Source organism: Leptinotarsa decemlineata, unplaced genomic scaffold (genome assembly GCF_025532065.1).
Source record: "Leptinotarsa decemlineata unplaced genomic scaffold, Ldec_3_MD MMD2_P_RNA_scaffold_2, whole genome shotgun sequence".
NCBI classification, from domain to species: domain Eukaryota; kingdom Metazoa; phylum Arthropoda; class Insecta; order Coleoptera; family Chrysomelidae; genus Leptinotarsa; species Leptinotarsa decemlineata.
The window spans coordinates 22085789-22104691 of NW_027412529.1; the positions used below are offsets into that span (position 1 = coordinate 22085789).

Genomic DNA, 18903 nt, shown 5'->3' on the forward strand with positions numbered 1-18903 from the left:
TTTGGTCACTGCCAGCGCAATTGTCTAGCAGTGCCCATCTGCGTCAAGTGCGCTGGCAGGCACCTAACTAGTAGCTGCAAAAAGGCCAGGACTGACCACCAGAAGTGAAACAACTGTGAAGGGGTCCATACCGCTAATTACCGCGGCTGCCCTGCGTACCCCAAAGTACAGCGTGAAGGGCAGATAACTCCTAAAACGCCAGCCACTTCAGGGAGACCTGCGGGGTCTGGACGCTTCCAGGAGGGGGTCAGCTTTGCTAGAGCTGCATCCAAGGGTGCAAGCAGTACGGCAAAGCCCACCTCCCCTCAACCTGAACCCTCACCTCAGACTCAGAGGGTTTCAGACATCTGTGCCGCACTGGACCAGATGAAAAAGCTGTTCGTCAAATTCCCCGTGCTTCAGAAAATGTTCACGGTGAATATCAACGTGATAACCGGAACTGCCAATATCTAGACAACCAACATTGCCTGGATCTCTGAAGATAGTTTTTTGGGATGCCAACGGCATTCTATCAAAAATATTGGACTTGTCCAAGGGACACATCCCAAGAACGAAACCATTGTCATTCCAAATTACATATTCTATCATAGAGAACGTGGTGGACGTACTGCAGGAGGAGTTGGTATTTTTGTCGAACGATCCCTACAGTACGTCCAGTACGGCATTGACAGTGATCGATTTCACGGCACTGAGGCCGTGGGGGTCGAAATTCAACTGAGAAGGGGTTGTCACAGAATAATCTCGGTTCACAACCCTCCGAACAATCGTTTACTCCCAGAATCTCTGGATGAACTGCTGATGGGAAGCAACATTCCGACAATTGCTGCTGGCGACTTCAATGCCAAGCACAGACCTTGGAGCAGAGCCACGAATCTAAACAGCCAAGCGCTCCATGCGCATGTTGACAGACATGAATATCTAGTGCTGAGACCAGATGAGCCTACGTACTATCGCGGGCAGACTAGGCCTGATGTACTAGACATCGCGCTTCTCAGAAACGTCCCTCTGACAAGCGAAATTTACGTTCTGTCGGAACTGGATTCCGATCGTAATCCAGTAATCCTGGTATTGGGCGATGATCTTCCTTCCCCTGATTATCGCATGAGATCCAAGACGGACTGATATGTCTTCACAGCCCAGCTCGAGGAGATGCGCGCCCCTCCTGACGTACTTGACTCTCCCGACGAACTCGACGCGGCAGTTGAATGTTTCGAGCTGTCTGTGAATGATGCGTTTCGAGCAGCCACCTCCAGGAAGGAGTGTCTGCCGAAGAGCTATAACGAGTTTCCCCCTCGTATCAAAGCCTTGATATGAGAGAGAAATCGCTTGAGAAGGCTCTATCAATGAACCCTTCTCTCAGGGGACAAAACAGCGGCAAACAGAATGGCCAACCGAGTCAAGCAGGCCATCATTGATCATCGAAACGAAAGGTGGGAAGAGCTTTTGGAATCCTTCGAACCTGGGAGTGACGAGTCACTCGCAGGCTCAAGGGAAAGAGGACTGCTCTCTCACCCATTCACAGAGAGCGCGGAGTGTACTACTCCCCCGCCGAAAATGCGTTACCCTTTGCAGACACGATGGAACGTCAGTTTCAACTTAACGTTGACGACGATGACGACATCGACCGCGATATGCTGTTGGAAGACCGGGTTCACCGATTCCTCAAGGAAGATGACGACGACGACGACATCCGTCCAGCTTCTGTGGAAGAACTGAAGGGTTACATCAAGGCCGCAAAGCCCAAGAAAGCTCCGGGAGTCGATTCAATAACCAACAAGTTGTTGAAGATGCTCCCGGAAAACTGCGTCGAATCTCTTTTGAATATAATCAACAATTCGTTGGCCGTCAAACACTTCCCCAAAAGGTGGAAACATGCGATCGTCGTCATGATCCCAAAACAGGGTCAGAATCCGCTGTTCCCACAGAACTATCGCCCGATCAGTCTACTCTCGTCGGCGACTAAGCTGGCTGAAAGAGTTGTTCTCCAAAGGCTCAACGAAGAAGTTGGGGACCGAAATGTTCTGCCTGATGAACAATTTGGCTTCAGAAGAGAACACTCCACTGAGTTACAGGCTCAAAGGCTGGTCAAAACACCATCTGCGAGCTTAACGCAAACAAAAAAGTACATATTGTGCTATTAGATATCTCGAAGGCCTTCGACTGTGTCTGGCACAAAGGCCTTCTGCACAAATTAAACGCGCTCGACCTACCTCGAGGCCTCATCCAGTGGATTGGGTCTTTCCTGAAAGACAGGACATTTCAGGTTAGAGTAGAGGGCTTTCTGTCTGACAACAGAGAGATCCTAGCTGAAGTGCCACAGGGGGCCGTGCTCTCTCCGACGTTTTACTCCCTTTACACCAGCGTCCTTCCAAGGCCCGAGCGTGTGAAAATATTCCTGTACGCCGACGACTCGGCTCTCCTCTCATCTTCCATGGGTCGGGAGCTCGGCGTCGTCTACATGCAACGTGCATTGGACAACCTCGAGCGCTGGTACCTTGACTGGAAGATCCGAGTGAACCCAGACAAGACTCAGGCGATAACCAAGGGAAGACTAAAATCTTCTCCGGCCAGAAAAGTGAGAATTTCTGAAAGGGAGATTGAATGGCAAGCGCGGGTGAAGTACCTCGGTCTTCTAATACACCGTAGGCTCACTTGGAACCCGCACATCATGAACGTCAAGTCAAAGATCGAGGGTCGAATAGTCAGACTGTACCCTCTGATAAACAGAAAGTCCAAAATGAGCTTGAAAAATTGAATTACCATCTACAATACGATGTTCAAGTCTGTCATCATGTATGCTTCAGGCGTCTGGGGACAAGCGGCGAAATACAATATCACCATTCTGGAGGTATTGCAAAACAAATTAATGAGAATGATTGTAAATGCTCCTTGGTTCGTGCGGAATAAGAGAGATTTGCAGCTGCCCTCCATTCGGCAGTCCATTCAGTCGAGGAACCGGCGAGTTTTTGAAGGTGCGGAAACTCACGAAAATCCGTTAGTTAGGGAAGCTATAGATTATGCTGTAGACGACCCCTCCCGATATAGAAGGCCCCGACACTCTGTCGAATGAGGCCCTCATGTCCCCCGTTAACGGATGAATAGCTTTTTCATCCATCCCTCCCCAGCCAGGTAGGGGTATCCCGTGAAGGGCGGTACTGATGTCTGAGGACTTCATACCGGCATCCTCTCAGTCATGAACACATTTGTCCTTCTTTGACAATACTCAGCCAAAAGGGTAAGGGAGCTGGCCTGATTGAAATCAAGAAGACGTCATTGAATAGTTTAGTCATCACTCGAAGACGATTGTGGATACTCACAATCAAAAACTTCGTGAAGTAACTCAGTTTGAAATCTTAGAAAAAATTATATATGTTTTTACATAATTTTTTCATATATTTTTTTGATTTTTTGCTTGCTTTTGAATTTCAAATTTTTTTCAATGTATCTTTACTCTGTGATTATTTTCATCTTTTATCTTGATTATTTTATCTTTATTCATTTCATTGTATTTCAATGTCACGTTTTAATGCCTATACATAATTGATATTCATTCTAATGTTATTTGTTCTTCCATAGATTTCGAATTATATTGGAATCATATCAGACAATAGAAGTCCGAACTAGCAGAACCACTTTCAAACAAACGTTTTCAGATTTTCATCAAACATTCAACAAAACCCTAATACGTGTTTTACTATACAATAACTTCTTCATACTGAGTTTAGTGAGAACACACCTGAAAAAGCTATTGTATAGTAAAACACGTGACGCGCTTTTGTGAACTTTTTAGTCAAAGATTCTCATTAATAAAACAAAAGCAAATGCTTTTGCTCATATGTTTTAACACAGACTCGTTCGGTGTGTAAACTGATGGCAGGTATGGAATAAGAGTAGAAGCTCTTACATTCCTTTGTTCATATTTTGCTTGAAAATTTTGCAATGAAGTATTACTTGAATACACCATAAAAAGTAGTTAGTTCGGTTAACAAAAATATTCAAATGTAATATTTAACCTAATCAAGGAATAAATATTTCATCCCTCTGAAATTTCCAATTGGACATGTGGACAAATTCATTTTATTATAATGATGTGTAAATGGTACAATAATAGATTTCTATATGTTATCATTATATTGAGGAGAAATATTGAATAATCGGTAGTCGAAACATTATTCAACGACGAGTTCATACTTGCTACTGATGTTTTAAGTTGGAACCCTTAGATAAAAGTCATTTAGTATCACATTTGCCGGTCTCTCTCTTGATCTACAACACCCAGAGCTGAAAAGTCAACGATACATATTGTCTTGACTTTTCATTACTATTATTACAATTGTTACATTTGGTCGAAAAAAATGTAGTACCAGAAGTTTTATCTAATACTGCAGCATACATCTTGAATAGTGAAAGCGAGGACTAAACTACTGTCTTGAAGTCTCAACAACTAGTAACTGAGTAGTTTTCTGTCGTTGAGGTTTGCCTTGTTAGAAGTTCCATAATAAATGATTCAAAACATGTCAGTGATGATGAAAAAATGTCTCCAATAAAATTATACAAAATACTTTGAACATTCAATATTTAGGCAAGAATATGAGCCAGTGTTAACCTTGAAATATTCAGACAATGAAATTTGACAGTTGAGTTATACGTTAGGAAATATTAGATGTCTTTTCATGAATTCTCAATTTGTTGCAAAAGAATCATGAACGGAGTGAGTTATACTTTGAGTGAAAAAAATGTAGAATCAAAAAGGACAGAATACAAGCACTACAAGAAAACCATTGAGGCACTCTAAAAGCGATGCCTGTACTAAAGTACCCTACAGATGATATGTGTGAGAATTAGGTGAAATATAAACAAGTTTAAATGTTACGTACTAATGAAAATTTGAAAAAACAAAAAATATTTGTTTTCCTCATATCATGACAATAATTCAGGAAGGTTACCAGTATCACGTACACAAAATTTTTACATTCTCATTTACAGGTGGATGAGTATTTATGAATGAATTTTTTTTCCAGACAAAATTCTCCATCGCTCCATAGAAGTCCTTCTCCTCGAAGACGATTCCCTCCACAGCAACTTCACCACGATATAGGATTTTCTGATACTGTATCAAATGTTGTTGAGATAGTGAAACATGAACATCAGAGGGCATCACAAAGAAATAGATTTCCTAGGGGTGAGTTCCGTTGAGTTCATATAATTAGAATATACAATAAAAAAATAGAGTATATGCTATATAGAGTTTTTGAAATATGGTTAAGTCAATCAAGATCTCCGTATACTCAAAAGGCCAACATAAAATCATTGACGAATTTTTTAATGTTTTCACTTTTCACATGAAATTCTGAAAAAGACAGTATGAATGAAATGAAGAAAACGTTAATGGGAAAATAAGTATTCCGAAATGAATTCCGAAAAATTCAATTTTCACAATACTCCTAGACTATAGGAACTGGTGAATGCCTGCCTGAAAACAACTGCTTTCCAGACTAATACCATTGAATTATGTCCGATAGACATTTGAAAAAATTACCTTACAGATGCTGCAGATGCTTCTCGTTCGTCCAACAGCATGCTTAAATCAATCGAGTAGATCGTCTACAGACCGGTTTCGGAGTATTATCCCCCGTCAGTATAGAAAATAGGAAATATCCGGACCTTAACAGCATACACCTTCATATGAAGGAAAATTTGTCAACTAATAACACCTCCAACTCATGAACCAAGTTTCAAGCAGGATAAAAGCACCTCATCATTAATATGATAATTGTGTGGAGAAGGGATATAAACGTATTAAAAAAACATATTATTTTTTTGAATGAAATCCTTGACAGTCTTGTCTCCCATCGTTTCTACAGTGTATGATCTGGTGAATTACTACCGGAAAACAACTACTACATCGGTTATAACTATTATGGACATTGAATTATATCTGACAGACATTCATGCAAATTACCCTACAGATAGCAGGTCCTCGCTGAAATGACCAGATCCTATACATTATGAGAAAGTTGGAAGAGGTGAACGTTGAAAATCCTATTTTGGAATAATTATTTACTTGGAACAATTGTATCTCTCCCTGAAATACTAAATTTTGATTTCTGAAAACATTGTTATTATATTTCGATAATCAAACATGAGCAATGTAAGATCTTATGCTGTTCTGTCACGTCCTAATTTTTCTTCACCATCCTCAACAACACAACAACAAATTCAATGTTTACATGTCATTTGATAATTCAATTGTCGAATATATCTGTTTAACCTTCAGTTACCATTTTCGATATTCTGAATCACAAGGTTTATCAAATTATGTATGTATATTCCCAATGAAGTCTGTCATATCTTCAATTCTACTTTCAAGAAATTCTGATACTACTGAAATATGTTCTATTCTCATATATTCCAATTTAATTTCATACAATAAGTATTGAAATCATGTGGTTGATTACAACACCTTCAACTTTCCATTAATTTTCATGACTTTCACATTTTGTTTCGTACTATTCTACTCGAATGATGAATCGTTTGAAGTAACCGAATCAGCCCCTTTTATAATTGAAATATGTTCATTCTGGCTTTGGACATTTTTGAAGAGATTCCATTAACCTGCAGAAGGTCATTATCGAATTTTCGAACTTTTCTATGAAAAATTTCTAGAAGTGAAAAATATATCAATCAAATTATACCATTATCTAAGTGTTCTGGCGATGTATTGAATTTATTAGAGCCTCTAGAGACACCCTACATTTTGTTTTATGAGGGAGAGGACATTGGCAAATCAAGATCTTCAGATGATGTGGTGCTGCAGGTTTTTCCGGGTTTTCTTGCAGCTGAAAAAGCAAATGCGCCACTGGAATCAATGAAGTCGCCCCGGAGCACCAATTAATTTTTGTTGTTGTTTCATAATTTTATTATTTGTATTTTGAAACTCTCTATGAAATGTACCCTTTTGAATGAATTTCAATATTTTACTGTCATATTCCGACTATCGGAATTCTTGAGTTTCAATAACTCATGAAAATTGAGATATAAAACTTCTTTCGTTTTTATACCACTTGTATTTATAACTAAAGTTACTGCATTTTCCTCCTATAAGGACATTTTCAAACGAATTTGTATTCGTTTGAAATTTCTAAAACAGGGTTTCTCCCTGTGGATAATCTCAGCTTGGGATCACATGATGTTATGTTGGTGAGTCCCGATTTGTTGGTTTCTCTTTGCTGTGTGTGTTTCTTATTCTCGGCAAAGCGAACTTTCAATGCCTCACTCACAGGGTATCCGGTAAATGCAATTCTTGGAATCGGCAGTTCGCGTTTGGTGGCCTGGTTTTCCTGAGGCTGTTACGGATATTGTTTCCAGATCTGAAGCCAGTTGTGATATTGTACTTGAACCCAATTCTTCTTGTCCTCTCCGATAATTCTCTGGTTTGGGTAACACCATTTTGTTTAAGATCTTTTTAATGACGCCTAGTTCCTTCTCAATACTTTCCTTCGTATTACAGAGCCCGAAATCACAGTCTACTGAAGTATTGATGATTCCTCTTTTAGTCGATTGATGGTGGTTGGATTCATGGTTTAGGGACTGTTCCGTATGAGTGGGTTTTCGGTATAAAGATGTTTTCCACTTATAGTGTCGGTCCTCTTCACCAGTATGTCTAAGAATGACAATTCGTTGTGGACTTCCTTCTTCATTATGAAAGTGATGGACGGTCTTGCGCTGTTGATGTGCCCCAGGAAGGCGTCCAATTCTGTATTCCCATGGTTCCATAGTATGGAACCATATATATGTTGGCTATAACTGGTGAAAGTTGCCATCCGATTTGCAGTCCCTGATCTTGCGTAAAAAATTCGTCCTACTGTGGTTCCGTAGTAGCGATGAATTCTCATCTTCCGAAAAATAGACTTGGTGTTAAAGTCTGGTACAACTTCTTTTCAATTTATGCAGTAGGGTCCCTTATGATCTTCGTGTATTGTCCCTTCTGAAGAACCTCTTCCATTTCCTGTTCGTAGAGTCATTGGGGGCTTCATAGTTGTCCTGTTTTTGGTCTGAATGTGGGCATTGTTTCCTCGCCAATTTTCCCTACTTCCTGTTGTGAGTATTCACCATGTCTTGGCGGATTTTCAAGCACGCGCCTTCAATCTTGGCAAGCTTTATCTTCTTTTTTTAAATCGTTCTGTGGCATCCTGCATCAAAGTTAACCTCTCCCAACGGTAGAAGTTAATCTGAGACCTTATCAGTGCTCGGCTGGCGCATTCCAATATGCGTTCGGCTCTCAAAATGGTTATTCCAGCAAAATCTATGGGGATGATGTTGTTGTGTCTCGCTCTGCACGAGAAACTGAGGTGAGTTTTTTCCTTGGTAAGCTTGACCATAGTCCTCTCATATCCTCGGAATAAGTCGCTGATTCCATACCGGGTGTTCAACGTTTGTTTGAAGGTGGTTGATAATGTTTCATGTTTCAGTTCGGACTTCCATTGTCTAATATGATATAAAATTATTTTAAATTCCTTAAAAAAAAACAATACTTACTAGTGAAAATTGAAATGAATAGCTGAAAGCAAAAAAAACCTTGAAATGAAATAACAATGAACTTAAATACAAGAAAAAATTCAAACGACGTTTCAATTGTTAGTATCTACAATCGTCGTCGGCTGATGACTAAACTAATTTTCAATTGTATTGGTTCTATCAGGGATTTCAAATCATTTCGTATCACATCAGACAAAGGAAGTCCAAACTGATAAAATTCATTATTAAACATTGTCAACCACCTTTCAACACCACCTTCATGTAGAAATTTCTGAAAAATGCAAACCGCAGACACGATTGACAAAACATGTTTTGTCATGTTTATGGAGCTTAAATCTTCAATTCCGAACCACTGTTATTTTTGAACATCCTACTCATATTGACGTCACTAGAAAATCAAGTAACTTGAAACTGAAACAGCTTACAAGTTTTGTTCGTATTTTTTGTACATAAACCATGACTGATGTACCTAGTTACTTACTCTGTTTCTAAATGGTTGATATTTCAGAATTGGTCGAAATATTCAGGACAGATATGTTGGAAAAACTTCATTTCAAGAGAAATTTCTCAGTTTCCTCCAACCAATTCACGGAATGGAAATTCTCCGAAAAAGAATTGTTTTGTTCAAAATGATATTGATATCTGTGACAAATATTTTCTGCGCTACAGGTTCTTGGTCTGCTTCAACAAGCCCTGCACGATCACCTTCACCTACAGGTGGACGTCATATTCCCAAGTACGGCTCTGTAATTACTTCCAGAAAAGTGGATCATGGAACAACCAGCTTGTGTCAGAGATCGAGGTCCCCCAGTCCAACACATCAATCAGTGCCACATCAACAAGGACCACCTTTGATAGGTGAGATATGACGAAAATTCTCTCTCCTTTTCGCGGTCTTGTCCTCCATATCGGGAAAAATAAAATTGACCCATTCATATTTATATTATATAAATATCTTATATCATTATCATCAATGATTTGGATAATATTCAGCATATACCGCTGATCTTCAGAACTTAAAGTTATCCATGTTCTATTCCAACAAATATACAGGCTGATTCACGGTGGATGGCACATTAGACGTTTCTGGTGAATCAGACAACGGATCACTTTGAAAATGTAATGGAGGGCATATTCGGACATTCTCTAGCCAACTAAAATATTTTGGACAATGCGGTGTTGCCGCTTCTATTAGAAAGCAGTAGCAACTTTGATTTTTCAAATGGAATACTCTGTATATAATATTATTTTTGGAATCTCCAACAATTGCCCGACAACTTTCCTTGATATTTCCCTATACCTATCTGTTACCGTTTTCGAAATAAAAATTAATTTCAATTTTTTTTCTTCGAAAATCATGACTTCTAAAAATGCCGATATCTTTCAGTTAAGAAGTACTATGATATCGAAATTTGGTTTGGAGTTAGGTGATACTTGGACACTTTCCACACGTCAGCCTAATCCCCGTTACTTCAATACAGGGTGGTAAAAAAATACAGTTTTTTCGTTTGCTTGAAAAAGTTGCTGAAATTTGATTATTTTAAATGGAACACCCTGTATATTATTGAAAATTCGGAAAGCCGCTGAAATTTTCTTTCTTTCTATGTATATCATACCTATACCTAACTAGTCAAGTTTCGGACTTATGAACATTTATTTGTGAAAATGTCCCTTCAGAATGGTATTTCCATTCGGTATTTGGTAATCAGGCCATGATTACTATTTGACAGTAGCGTTGTGACATTCTCCTAATAATATCGACATTTTCGTCACTTCAGAAGTTGCAAATACCTTCAAAACGATGGAACAAAACTATTCAAACGAAGTTCTTATGAATTTGTTTATTATTTTTGGACAGTGTGACAAAATTATCAGCAGAACATGTAGAAAGTTCAATGAAATGTATCCGAATCTACCGCCAATGAACCTCAAGAAATTTATACGAATTCAGAACAATTTCAATATGTTTGGATAAACTTTAAAAAAGCACCAAGAAACTTGAAATTGGAAATATTGATATGAATAATTATAAAAAAGTAAAACAATCATGTGGAATACTTCAAAATATGTTCGAATCGCTGGCCGTTCACTTCCAAGCACTTTAAAATGCGGGTGTTGACTGCTTTCGTGGTGGCAGATCTGATTTCATTGGGATCCAAATCTTCAAATGTTTGGGCAATCCTTTCTAACAATTCATCTCTCGAACGCACGGGTATTTTGTAAACTTTTTCTTTGAACATGTAACGGTCTAAATTTACTTGTAAATATTGTAGATATTGTTCGTTTATTTACTATGGAATCGACAGAATTGTCATTTATTGATGGCGAACTTTTCGTCACAGACTGCTCTTATGTGACCTTTCAAAAACACTACCTTACCTTTTAAGATCTTTATTCAGAGGATATTAACAATGTAATTCAGTTACAAGTTCATTTTATTCATTTAACATCATAGTAATGGGAATCTTCCGTTCCATAGAAAACCATACCTGAAATGTACAAGAATAAATGTATGCTCCCTGACTAACTGCTTTGACCAGTACTTACGCATTCTCCTATTGCCAATCGACGTTGGAGATCCGAAATTCCTCGCTAGGTTGAAATAGTTGTTATTGTTTGTTTCTCAGTTTTCTTCACCTATCATTTTTTTCAGCCGTTGTCTGCCTTATTCCCTATACCTTTCCGAGAATATTTCTTGCATAGATTGTTATTCATCACTTCCAGAAGGTTTACTGACATATTAGAGCCATATCGCCTGAAAAACAATATTAGTTACCTCTGGGTTTCTGAATACTGTTTGATATTTTCGGTAAATATTCTGCATAATATGAATGCTCTAATATTTGTACTGAAAGGGAAGGTTATGGCGACTTACCTTATATGTTTCTATTCCATCGCATGAATAAGGATTGGTAAATAGTTGAAAATAGGTTGGAACAATATATTTTGTAAATATTCGTAAACAAGGTTAAAAGACAGCTGTTGGTTGACATCTGCCGAACTTTCGTAGTGTCGTTCCGTCGACTTACACCGAACTAGTTCTACAGTTGTTCACGGGTGGAGGATTTATCGGTTACTCAAGTTGTCAAGGGTTGTTTTAGGGTTGCATTGCTTTGAGAAGGAGTTTTGATGGGTCATGGACTTGTTGATATTGTCTCAAGTGGCTGTGGAGGAATTGATAGATTTATGATGTTGTGCACAGCGCCCCCTTGGTGCTTGTAGTGTAGATTGGATGCACTGTGACAACAACTGGTTAGCTGTCAGATGTGGCAGTGTCTTAGTATTTGGAAGTTAGCCTTCGGTGAGCTTGGTTCGGAGTTCAGAGGGTACCATCAGACTGATTGTAGGATATATTTGGTTGTATTTGTGCCATCCTTCACGGGGATTATTTCTACAAGTCAGGATTGTATAGTGGAAGACTGATTGGTCATTTTGGTGTGGATATTTGCAGTCTGAAACTTAAGCTCTTTTGAGGATTTGTGGTGGTTACCGAACTCGTGCCAGGTGGAAGGATTTCCGAAATTAGGTATGTCTGAATCACTGTCGCATCTCTCATGTGATCTTAGCTATGATATCACTTCTTCAATTCTACAACCTTCGTTTCTCGTCTCTAGATTCATAAGAAACAGAAGGCCCTCAGTCACTCATCAAGTCCCAGTAGGACTTCCGTGCAGAGTACCGCACACGAAGAAACGTATAGAAAACCCCTTGGCCAGGGTAAGAATTTTACCATTAAATGTGTTTAAAATGATTTTAGTAATTTCTGATTCCATCGTTGTCATTCAAGTGAATATTAGTTTTGAAGAGAGGTTTCAACACTCATTCAATTTTCTTGATTTTTACGGGTCATATGGTTATACAGGGCACCCAAAAATATACTCTTGTTATCTTGCTACTTTGCTTAAATGAAAATATACCAGGGGTATTGATTAGTCAAATAGTCCTATTGAATGGGGGTTGAATCTCACCTTGTTTTTATCTGATTCTGATTGAGAATTTTCTTCCGTAGGGTTTTTCTTCCTGCTTTTCTTCCTGCTTTTCTTCCTGCTTTTCTTCCTGCTTTTCTTCCTGTTTTTCTTCCTGCTTTTCTTCCTGCTTTTCTTCCTGCTTTTCTTCCTGCTTTTCTTCCTGTTTTTCTTCCTGCTTTTCTTCCTGCTTTTTTTTTGTCTTCGTCAAGGGTTCCTGTTTTCCTTTATTTTCTTTCTGGATCTTATTTGGTGATCCATTACTGGTCCAGCTTGTCGTGCCCTACAGGGTGATCTATCTTGGTGGTGCTACAGGGTGATCCATCTCCGCCGTACTACAGGGTGATCCACCGGTGCTACAGGGTGATCTATCTTGGTGGTGCTACAGGGTGATCCATCTCCGGTGCTACAGGGTGATCCATCTCCGCCATACTACAGGGTAGCCTAACACCATATACCGGGTGGCCCAAAAGGAGCACGCAAGTTATAATTGATTTAATTGAATATTTGTGATATACTGAGATATTTGAATAATTGTTGCCCTTATGTTTATTGATACCTGTTGATATAGTGTTTGTTTATCGTTTATTGATTAAGAGTTTGTTATTGATACCTGATTGACATAGATATTTGTGAAACGGAAATTGAGGTATATTCTTCCTTTCACGATTGCTGATTGACACCGATGCGCCTACGCCTGAGCTCACGCGACGCAAACGAGTTTGTCTTACCATCCGATACTAGTATTTACGATTTCACCTACTCAATTTTCGTGGTAGTTTTACTCGACGTATTGTAGTTTTTTTTGAGCGTCGTTACTACCGTAATTCATGGCTGATTGAATTCGTGGTTAGATACACCGCGCTCTTGTATGGACATTTGAACATCGCGTAGTAGTGTGAATATTGCATTGTTGTCTTAGAAGCGTTGTTGGTTAATCCATGTAAGTTAGGATTACTGAATAAATCATATTGGGGATTTTTATCTTTTATTTCCAATATTAATTGGTAAGTTATTGATATTGTGAGTTACTTAGGGTATCTGGAGGATTAAATTTACCTGGCGCCCATTAAGATCTATTTGAAATGTGCTAAGTTGTTTAACCCACTCCCGTCTCCACTGTTTAGCTTAGCCGCGGATACCCATCTGTCTTATTTGTTACCGACAGATGATTTAGTCCCCTCTTGTGGTTTGTGAGGTGACAAACATTCCCCACAAATAAAAATCTAATGGATTAAGATCGGGTGATCTCGCTGGCCAATTCCATGGTCCCAAGCGCATCATCCACCGATCGTCAAATAGTCTATCCAGTTCTGCGCTCACTTCTCTTGTGCAATGTGCAGGAGCTCCGTCTAGTTGGTACCATCAGTTTCGATAATCTTCGAGTGGCAGATTATCCACAAAACTGTCTACAGTATTCTCCAAAATATTCAGGTAGCTTCTGGATATTAATGACTCCTCGTATATCACGTACCTCAATTTGTTGTCCATCAACATGCAGAAGACATTAAAACTAAATTTTTCTTGAAATCCGGCTTCTTTTGTGACCTGAGGATTTTCACTGAACCAATAATGACGATTTTTTCTATTGAAAATCCCTTCTCTCGAAAATTTCGATTCATCAGTCCAAATAATTTTATTTAAAAAAAGTGGATCTTCTTGAATGCGTGTCAACAACATTTCACAAAATTCTACTCTCTCTGTTGAGGATCTTGAGGCTTCATTGCTTGAATTTTGGTGAATTTATAATCATGCATTTTATGTCTTCGCAAGATTCTTTGAACCGATGAATATTTTATACCCAAATCTTCTTCAGCACTTCTTATCGATGACTCGGGAAATGCGTGAAAATATGCTAAGACATTAATCTGGTTGTCTTCGAAAGTTACGGGTCGAGGCAAGTTTCTTGGTGCTTTTAAAGTTGATCCAAATGTATTGAAATTGTTCTGAATTCGTATAAATTTCTTGAGGTTCATTGGCGGTAGATTCGGATACATTTCATTGAACTTTCTACATGTTCTGCTGATAATTTTGTCACACTGTCCAAAAATAATAAACAAATTCATAAGAACTTCGTTTGAATAGTTTTGTTCCATCGTTTTGAAGGTATTTGCAACTTCTGAAGTGACGAAAATGTCGATATTATTAGGAGAATGTCACAACGCTACTATCAAATAGTAATCATGGCCTGCTTACCAAATACCGAATGGAAATACCATTCTGAAGGGACATTTTCACAAATAAATGTTCATAAGTCCGAAACTTGACTAGTTAGGTATAGGTATGATATGCATAGAAAGAAAGCAAATTTCAGCAGCTTTCCGAATTTTCAATAATATACAGGGTGTTCCATTTGAAATAATTAAATTTCAGCAACTTTTTCAAGCAAACGAAAAAACTGTATTTTTTTACCACCCTGTATTGAAGTAACGGAGATTAGGCTGACTTGTGGGAAGTGTCCAAGTATCACCTAACTCCAAACCAAATTTCGATATCATAGTACTTCTTAACTAAAAGATATCGGCATTTTTAGAAGTCATGATTTTCGAAGAAAAAAAATTGAAATTAATTTTTATTTCGAAAACGGTAACAGATAGGTATAGGGAAATATCAAGGAAAGTTGTCGGGCAATTTTTGGAGATTCCAAAAATAATATTATATACAGAGTGTTCTATTTGAAAAATCAAAGTTGCTACTGCTTTCTAATAGAAGCGGCAACACCGCATTGTCGAAAATATTTTAGTTGGCTAGAGAATGTCCGAATATGCTCTCCATTAAATTTTCAAAGTGATCCGTTGTCTGGTTCACCAGAAACGTCTAATGTGCCATCCACCGTGAATCAGCCTGTAGAAGTGGGATTCAAATTCATCATGTATTTATTTCATTTATTTCAAACACATACGGTAATCCGAAATGAGAAAGTACCTATATTCGGAATGAACCAAATGAAAGTGGATATGACTTCTGCTGTTCAAAAAATATTCACAGTTTTGTAAGTTAAATGATACATCTTCCAAAAGGGATATATTTGAAAATAAATCTTGAATAAAAAATATGTCCACAATTTCTCCAGCTTCCTTAACGACGTATCAAAGTCAGATATCTGTCGGTATTTCTGGTTGAAATAAATTATCTATAACTTCATTTCGTATAAACAATCATCGTCATGATATCGATATGTACCTCAGTTAATATTTACAATACATTTATTTTCTCTTCTATATTGCACATAACTAAACAGGGTGATCAGGTTAATTGTTTATAGATGTATTTGCAAAGTTGATGTTATGTGGCTTTTTTTCGATTTGATCACGCATCAATACGTTAATTCGCTCATTATATAGCGCTAATTATCAACTCATTTGGATTAATTATCACACAATATATTTCCAGAAATATTCAAATATATGTCCATTATCACTACATAGTCGCTTCCAGCTGTCTGTCCCTATGTATGCTTAGATCTTTAAAACTACGCAACGGATTTTGATGCAGGTACTTTCGATAGTTAAAGTGATTCAAGAGAACGGTTTATATGTATAAAACATGCATAATATAGTAGAGAAACACTGATAATGGTAGAGGTTTCTAATGTGATGTCGAAAATAAATACTTTTTTTGCTCTCACATTGAAAACGCTGGCTGAACCCTACGAGATAGATGAAACAATGTACCACAATATTGTACACCTTAAAAAGATCTACAAAACAGTCTACGATGGTATATGTCTATCTCCTACGTATAACACACAATAACTAGTTTTCATCCTCAAGAAATAATCGCTCATTAACAAAGCAATTTTAAGCAATACAGCATTAATCCATATCCAAATAAATACCTTCAATGCATTGAGCATTTCATATAGATCAATATGGCTCTTTAGAGCATGTGATTCAAATGAATATTCATGAAGATATTACAGATTTAATATGTACGGACATAGCGGTTGCGGTACCGGCCGGGGGCGGCGGTGCATGTCTATTAATAGCGCTTCGAAGACCACGCTTTGCTCTATAGCAATTCATGATTGGCATCGATTGCACGCGTTTATATTATGTATATTTATCAGCATTGCACCCGTGCGGAGCTGGGGCGGACCGCTAGTATAATTTTAAAGCTAGTTATAGTTAAAGGATCACCACCAAGGTGAAAAATATTCGCCTACTCAGCTTAACTTCTCGATCGATTAATAAACCCTTTGTATAAAAATCATAATTCGAAATTCTAGATAGTCTCTACTTTCGGAAAAAACCCTTGCTTCAGGTTCACTGACATCAGCAAATCTACTGGAATTTTGTTCTCTTCAGGTTCTGCATTGCATATATTTTTCATTATTATACAACTCTTGAATCATACTGTAGTACGTAGGTGCAACTGAGTTGCAAAATTTTAGATCAAATCCTGTAAAAAGTTTTGCTTTAGATCGGTGCGATTTAAAATCGCCTCAGTTTATAAAAATTGAAGTGTAATCCTAGTACACTGTTTCAAATGATAGAATGAAGCCTGGAATGAAGGTAGGTACTCTATTTGTACGATCAGCACGGCCCAACTACTAATGGTTATATGTATAACTCGTGGATTTTCAGTTCATAGGGGGTGAATAAGAATGCAGTCGTCCTCTTCACAATTCCATTATTGTTATCAATTTATGGGGTTTCTATATCAAAAATGCTATTCAACCTAGCAAAATGAATAGATCGTGATTAAGGTTGAATTAGGGTTACTTTAATGAAATGGATGAAAACAATAAATTGATGGATGTAGCTGTTACTACATGGTAGGAGATCATAATGAAAAGAGAAATGAAAATTTCTATGTTTTTTACCACTTTTAATTGTAACTAAGGTTACAGCAGTTTCGTCCTATATGGACATTCTCAAACTAATACAATAGTTTATTGTATTAGTTTGTAATACAATAAACTATTGTATTAGTTTGAGAAAAAACATAGAAATTTTCATTTCTCTTTTCATCAGGATGGAAACACTTTTGTCTTTTGTCCTCAATAGGCTGCATAACAAAATAAAATTCACAGTAAAAATCGAACAAAACCAGGGGCTTAACTTCTTAGATTTGAATATTTCAAAGGTTAACAATGGTTTTCAATTTAATATCCACCGGAAAAACACCTTCAAAGACTGTCCAATTTGATTCTTTCAGTCCAATCTCACATAAATTATCCGCCTTTAGAGCTTTCGCTATTTTTTTATCTGAAAAGAACTTCCAGGACGAATTAAAAATAATTGAATAAATTGCGGTAAACAATCAGGTACCAGTTTCTTCAATAGAAAGAAATGAAATCGGATAAAACTCATGAAACGCTTATAAGAGAATTATACCCAACTATCAGAAAACCCAATACATGTAAACATACTAGCATTCATCACACAGGTAAACTCTCAGAAAATATTCGAAATTACTTTTCTAAATACAAAATAACAACAGCTTTTATAAGTAATACTAATTCAGGTATATATAGAATAGAGTGTGGGGAATGCTCTGCAGTATATACGTACGGGACAAACCGGTAGAAATTTTGACGTAGATAATTATCCGTGAGCACGTCTATTTGGACAAAAATCTACAATAAGGTTGAATTAGGTGACCTCTGTGAGATATCTTTCACAAATGTCTGTCAGATATAATTCAACGTCAAGCGTGTTATCAGCCGAGGTTTCACTTCGGAATATTTATTTTCTTATAAAAATAGGAATATTCATTTGACAAGTTTTAAATACGAACATTCGAATATCTCTTATACCCTGTATTCCTAAATGGTGGTCCGCGGAACCCTGGGGTTCCGTAGAAGGGTCACGGGTGTTCCGCACGCTTTGTCGGAGATCTAAATATCCTGCAATTGTTGAAAGAGCTATTTCAGTTCTGCTTCCATTTGTGACGACTCACCAATGCAAGACTGGATTTTTATTCGGTTTTTCGCATCCAACTGTCGGACATAAAGCCCAATTTTAGTAGAAAAGATGTATTAGGGTTCCATGGCCAAGTAAAATTGGGAACCCATGTCTTAGACTATCAATTCCTATTGTCATAACCACTTCACAAAAAAAAATCAAACCATTCAAAACTATCCAAATAAATATAAAGATTGGTAAAAATTCATTATGCTATACTGCAATAACAATTTACAACAGTCTGCCCGAATACATAAAGGATATTGAATTTTTTTCAAATTTCAAATTTATTTATTCCATGTTAATATACAATTTGTTGTATGACATACATAATTAATAAATTTCAATTATCTTGAATGAGTAACTTTCACCTAGACATTGAAATGCCTGTATTGTGATCTGTTACTCACCAAGATAAGAGCTCAGTAAGTACATCATGAGTTCATGAGAAATTTCAATATATTTGTTTTCAAATTATTTTTTATGGTACA

The 18903-nt window shown here is 37.5% G+C and overlaps 1 protein-coding gene and 1 long non-coding RNA gene across 24 annotated transcripts in view; both read left to right on the top strand.

Annotated features, from left to right (window-relative positions):
- Window positions 1–18903, top strand: part of LOC111511127 (calcium voltage-gated channel subunit cacophony) — a 230891-nt gene that overhangs the window by 200856 nt on the left and 11132 nt on the right. For 22 of the 23 annotated variants that reach the window (XM_074185558.1, XM_074185571.1, XM_074185596.1 and 19 more), the window contains 2 exons: window positions 5022–5182; window positions 9208–9396. In XM_074185558.1, coding sequence (XP_074041659.1) covers window positions 5022–5182; window positions 9208–9396 — 350 coding nt within the window. The remainder of the gene's footprint in view (window positions 1–5021; window positions 5183–9207; window positions 9397–18903) is intronic. The other variant, XM_074185625.1, reaches the window with a different exon arrangement.
- On the top strand, window positions 12153–18682 carry LOC141487006 (uncharacterized). The gene is made up of 2 exons (XR_012468160.1): window positions 12153–12255; window positions 12548–18682. It is a non-coding gene; the product is annotated as an uncharacterized lncRNA (long non-coding RNA).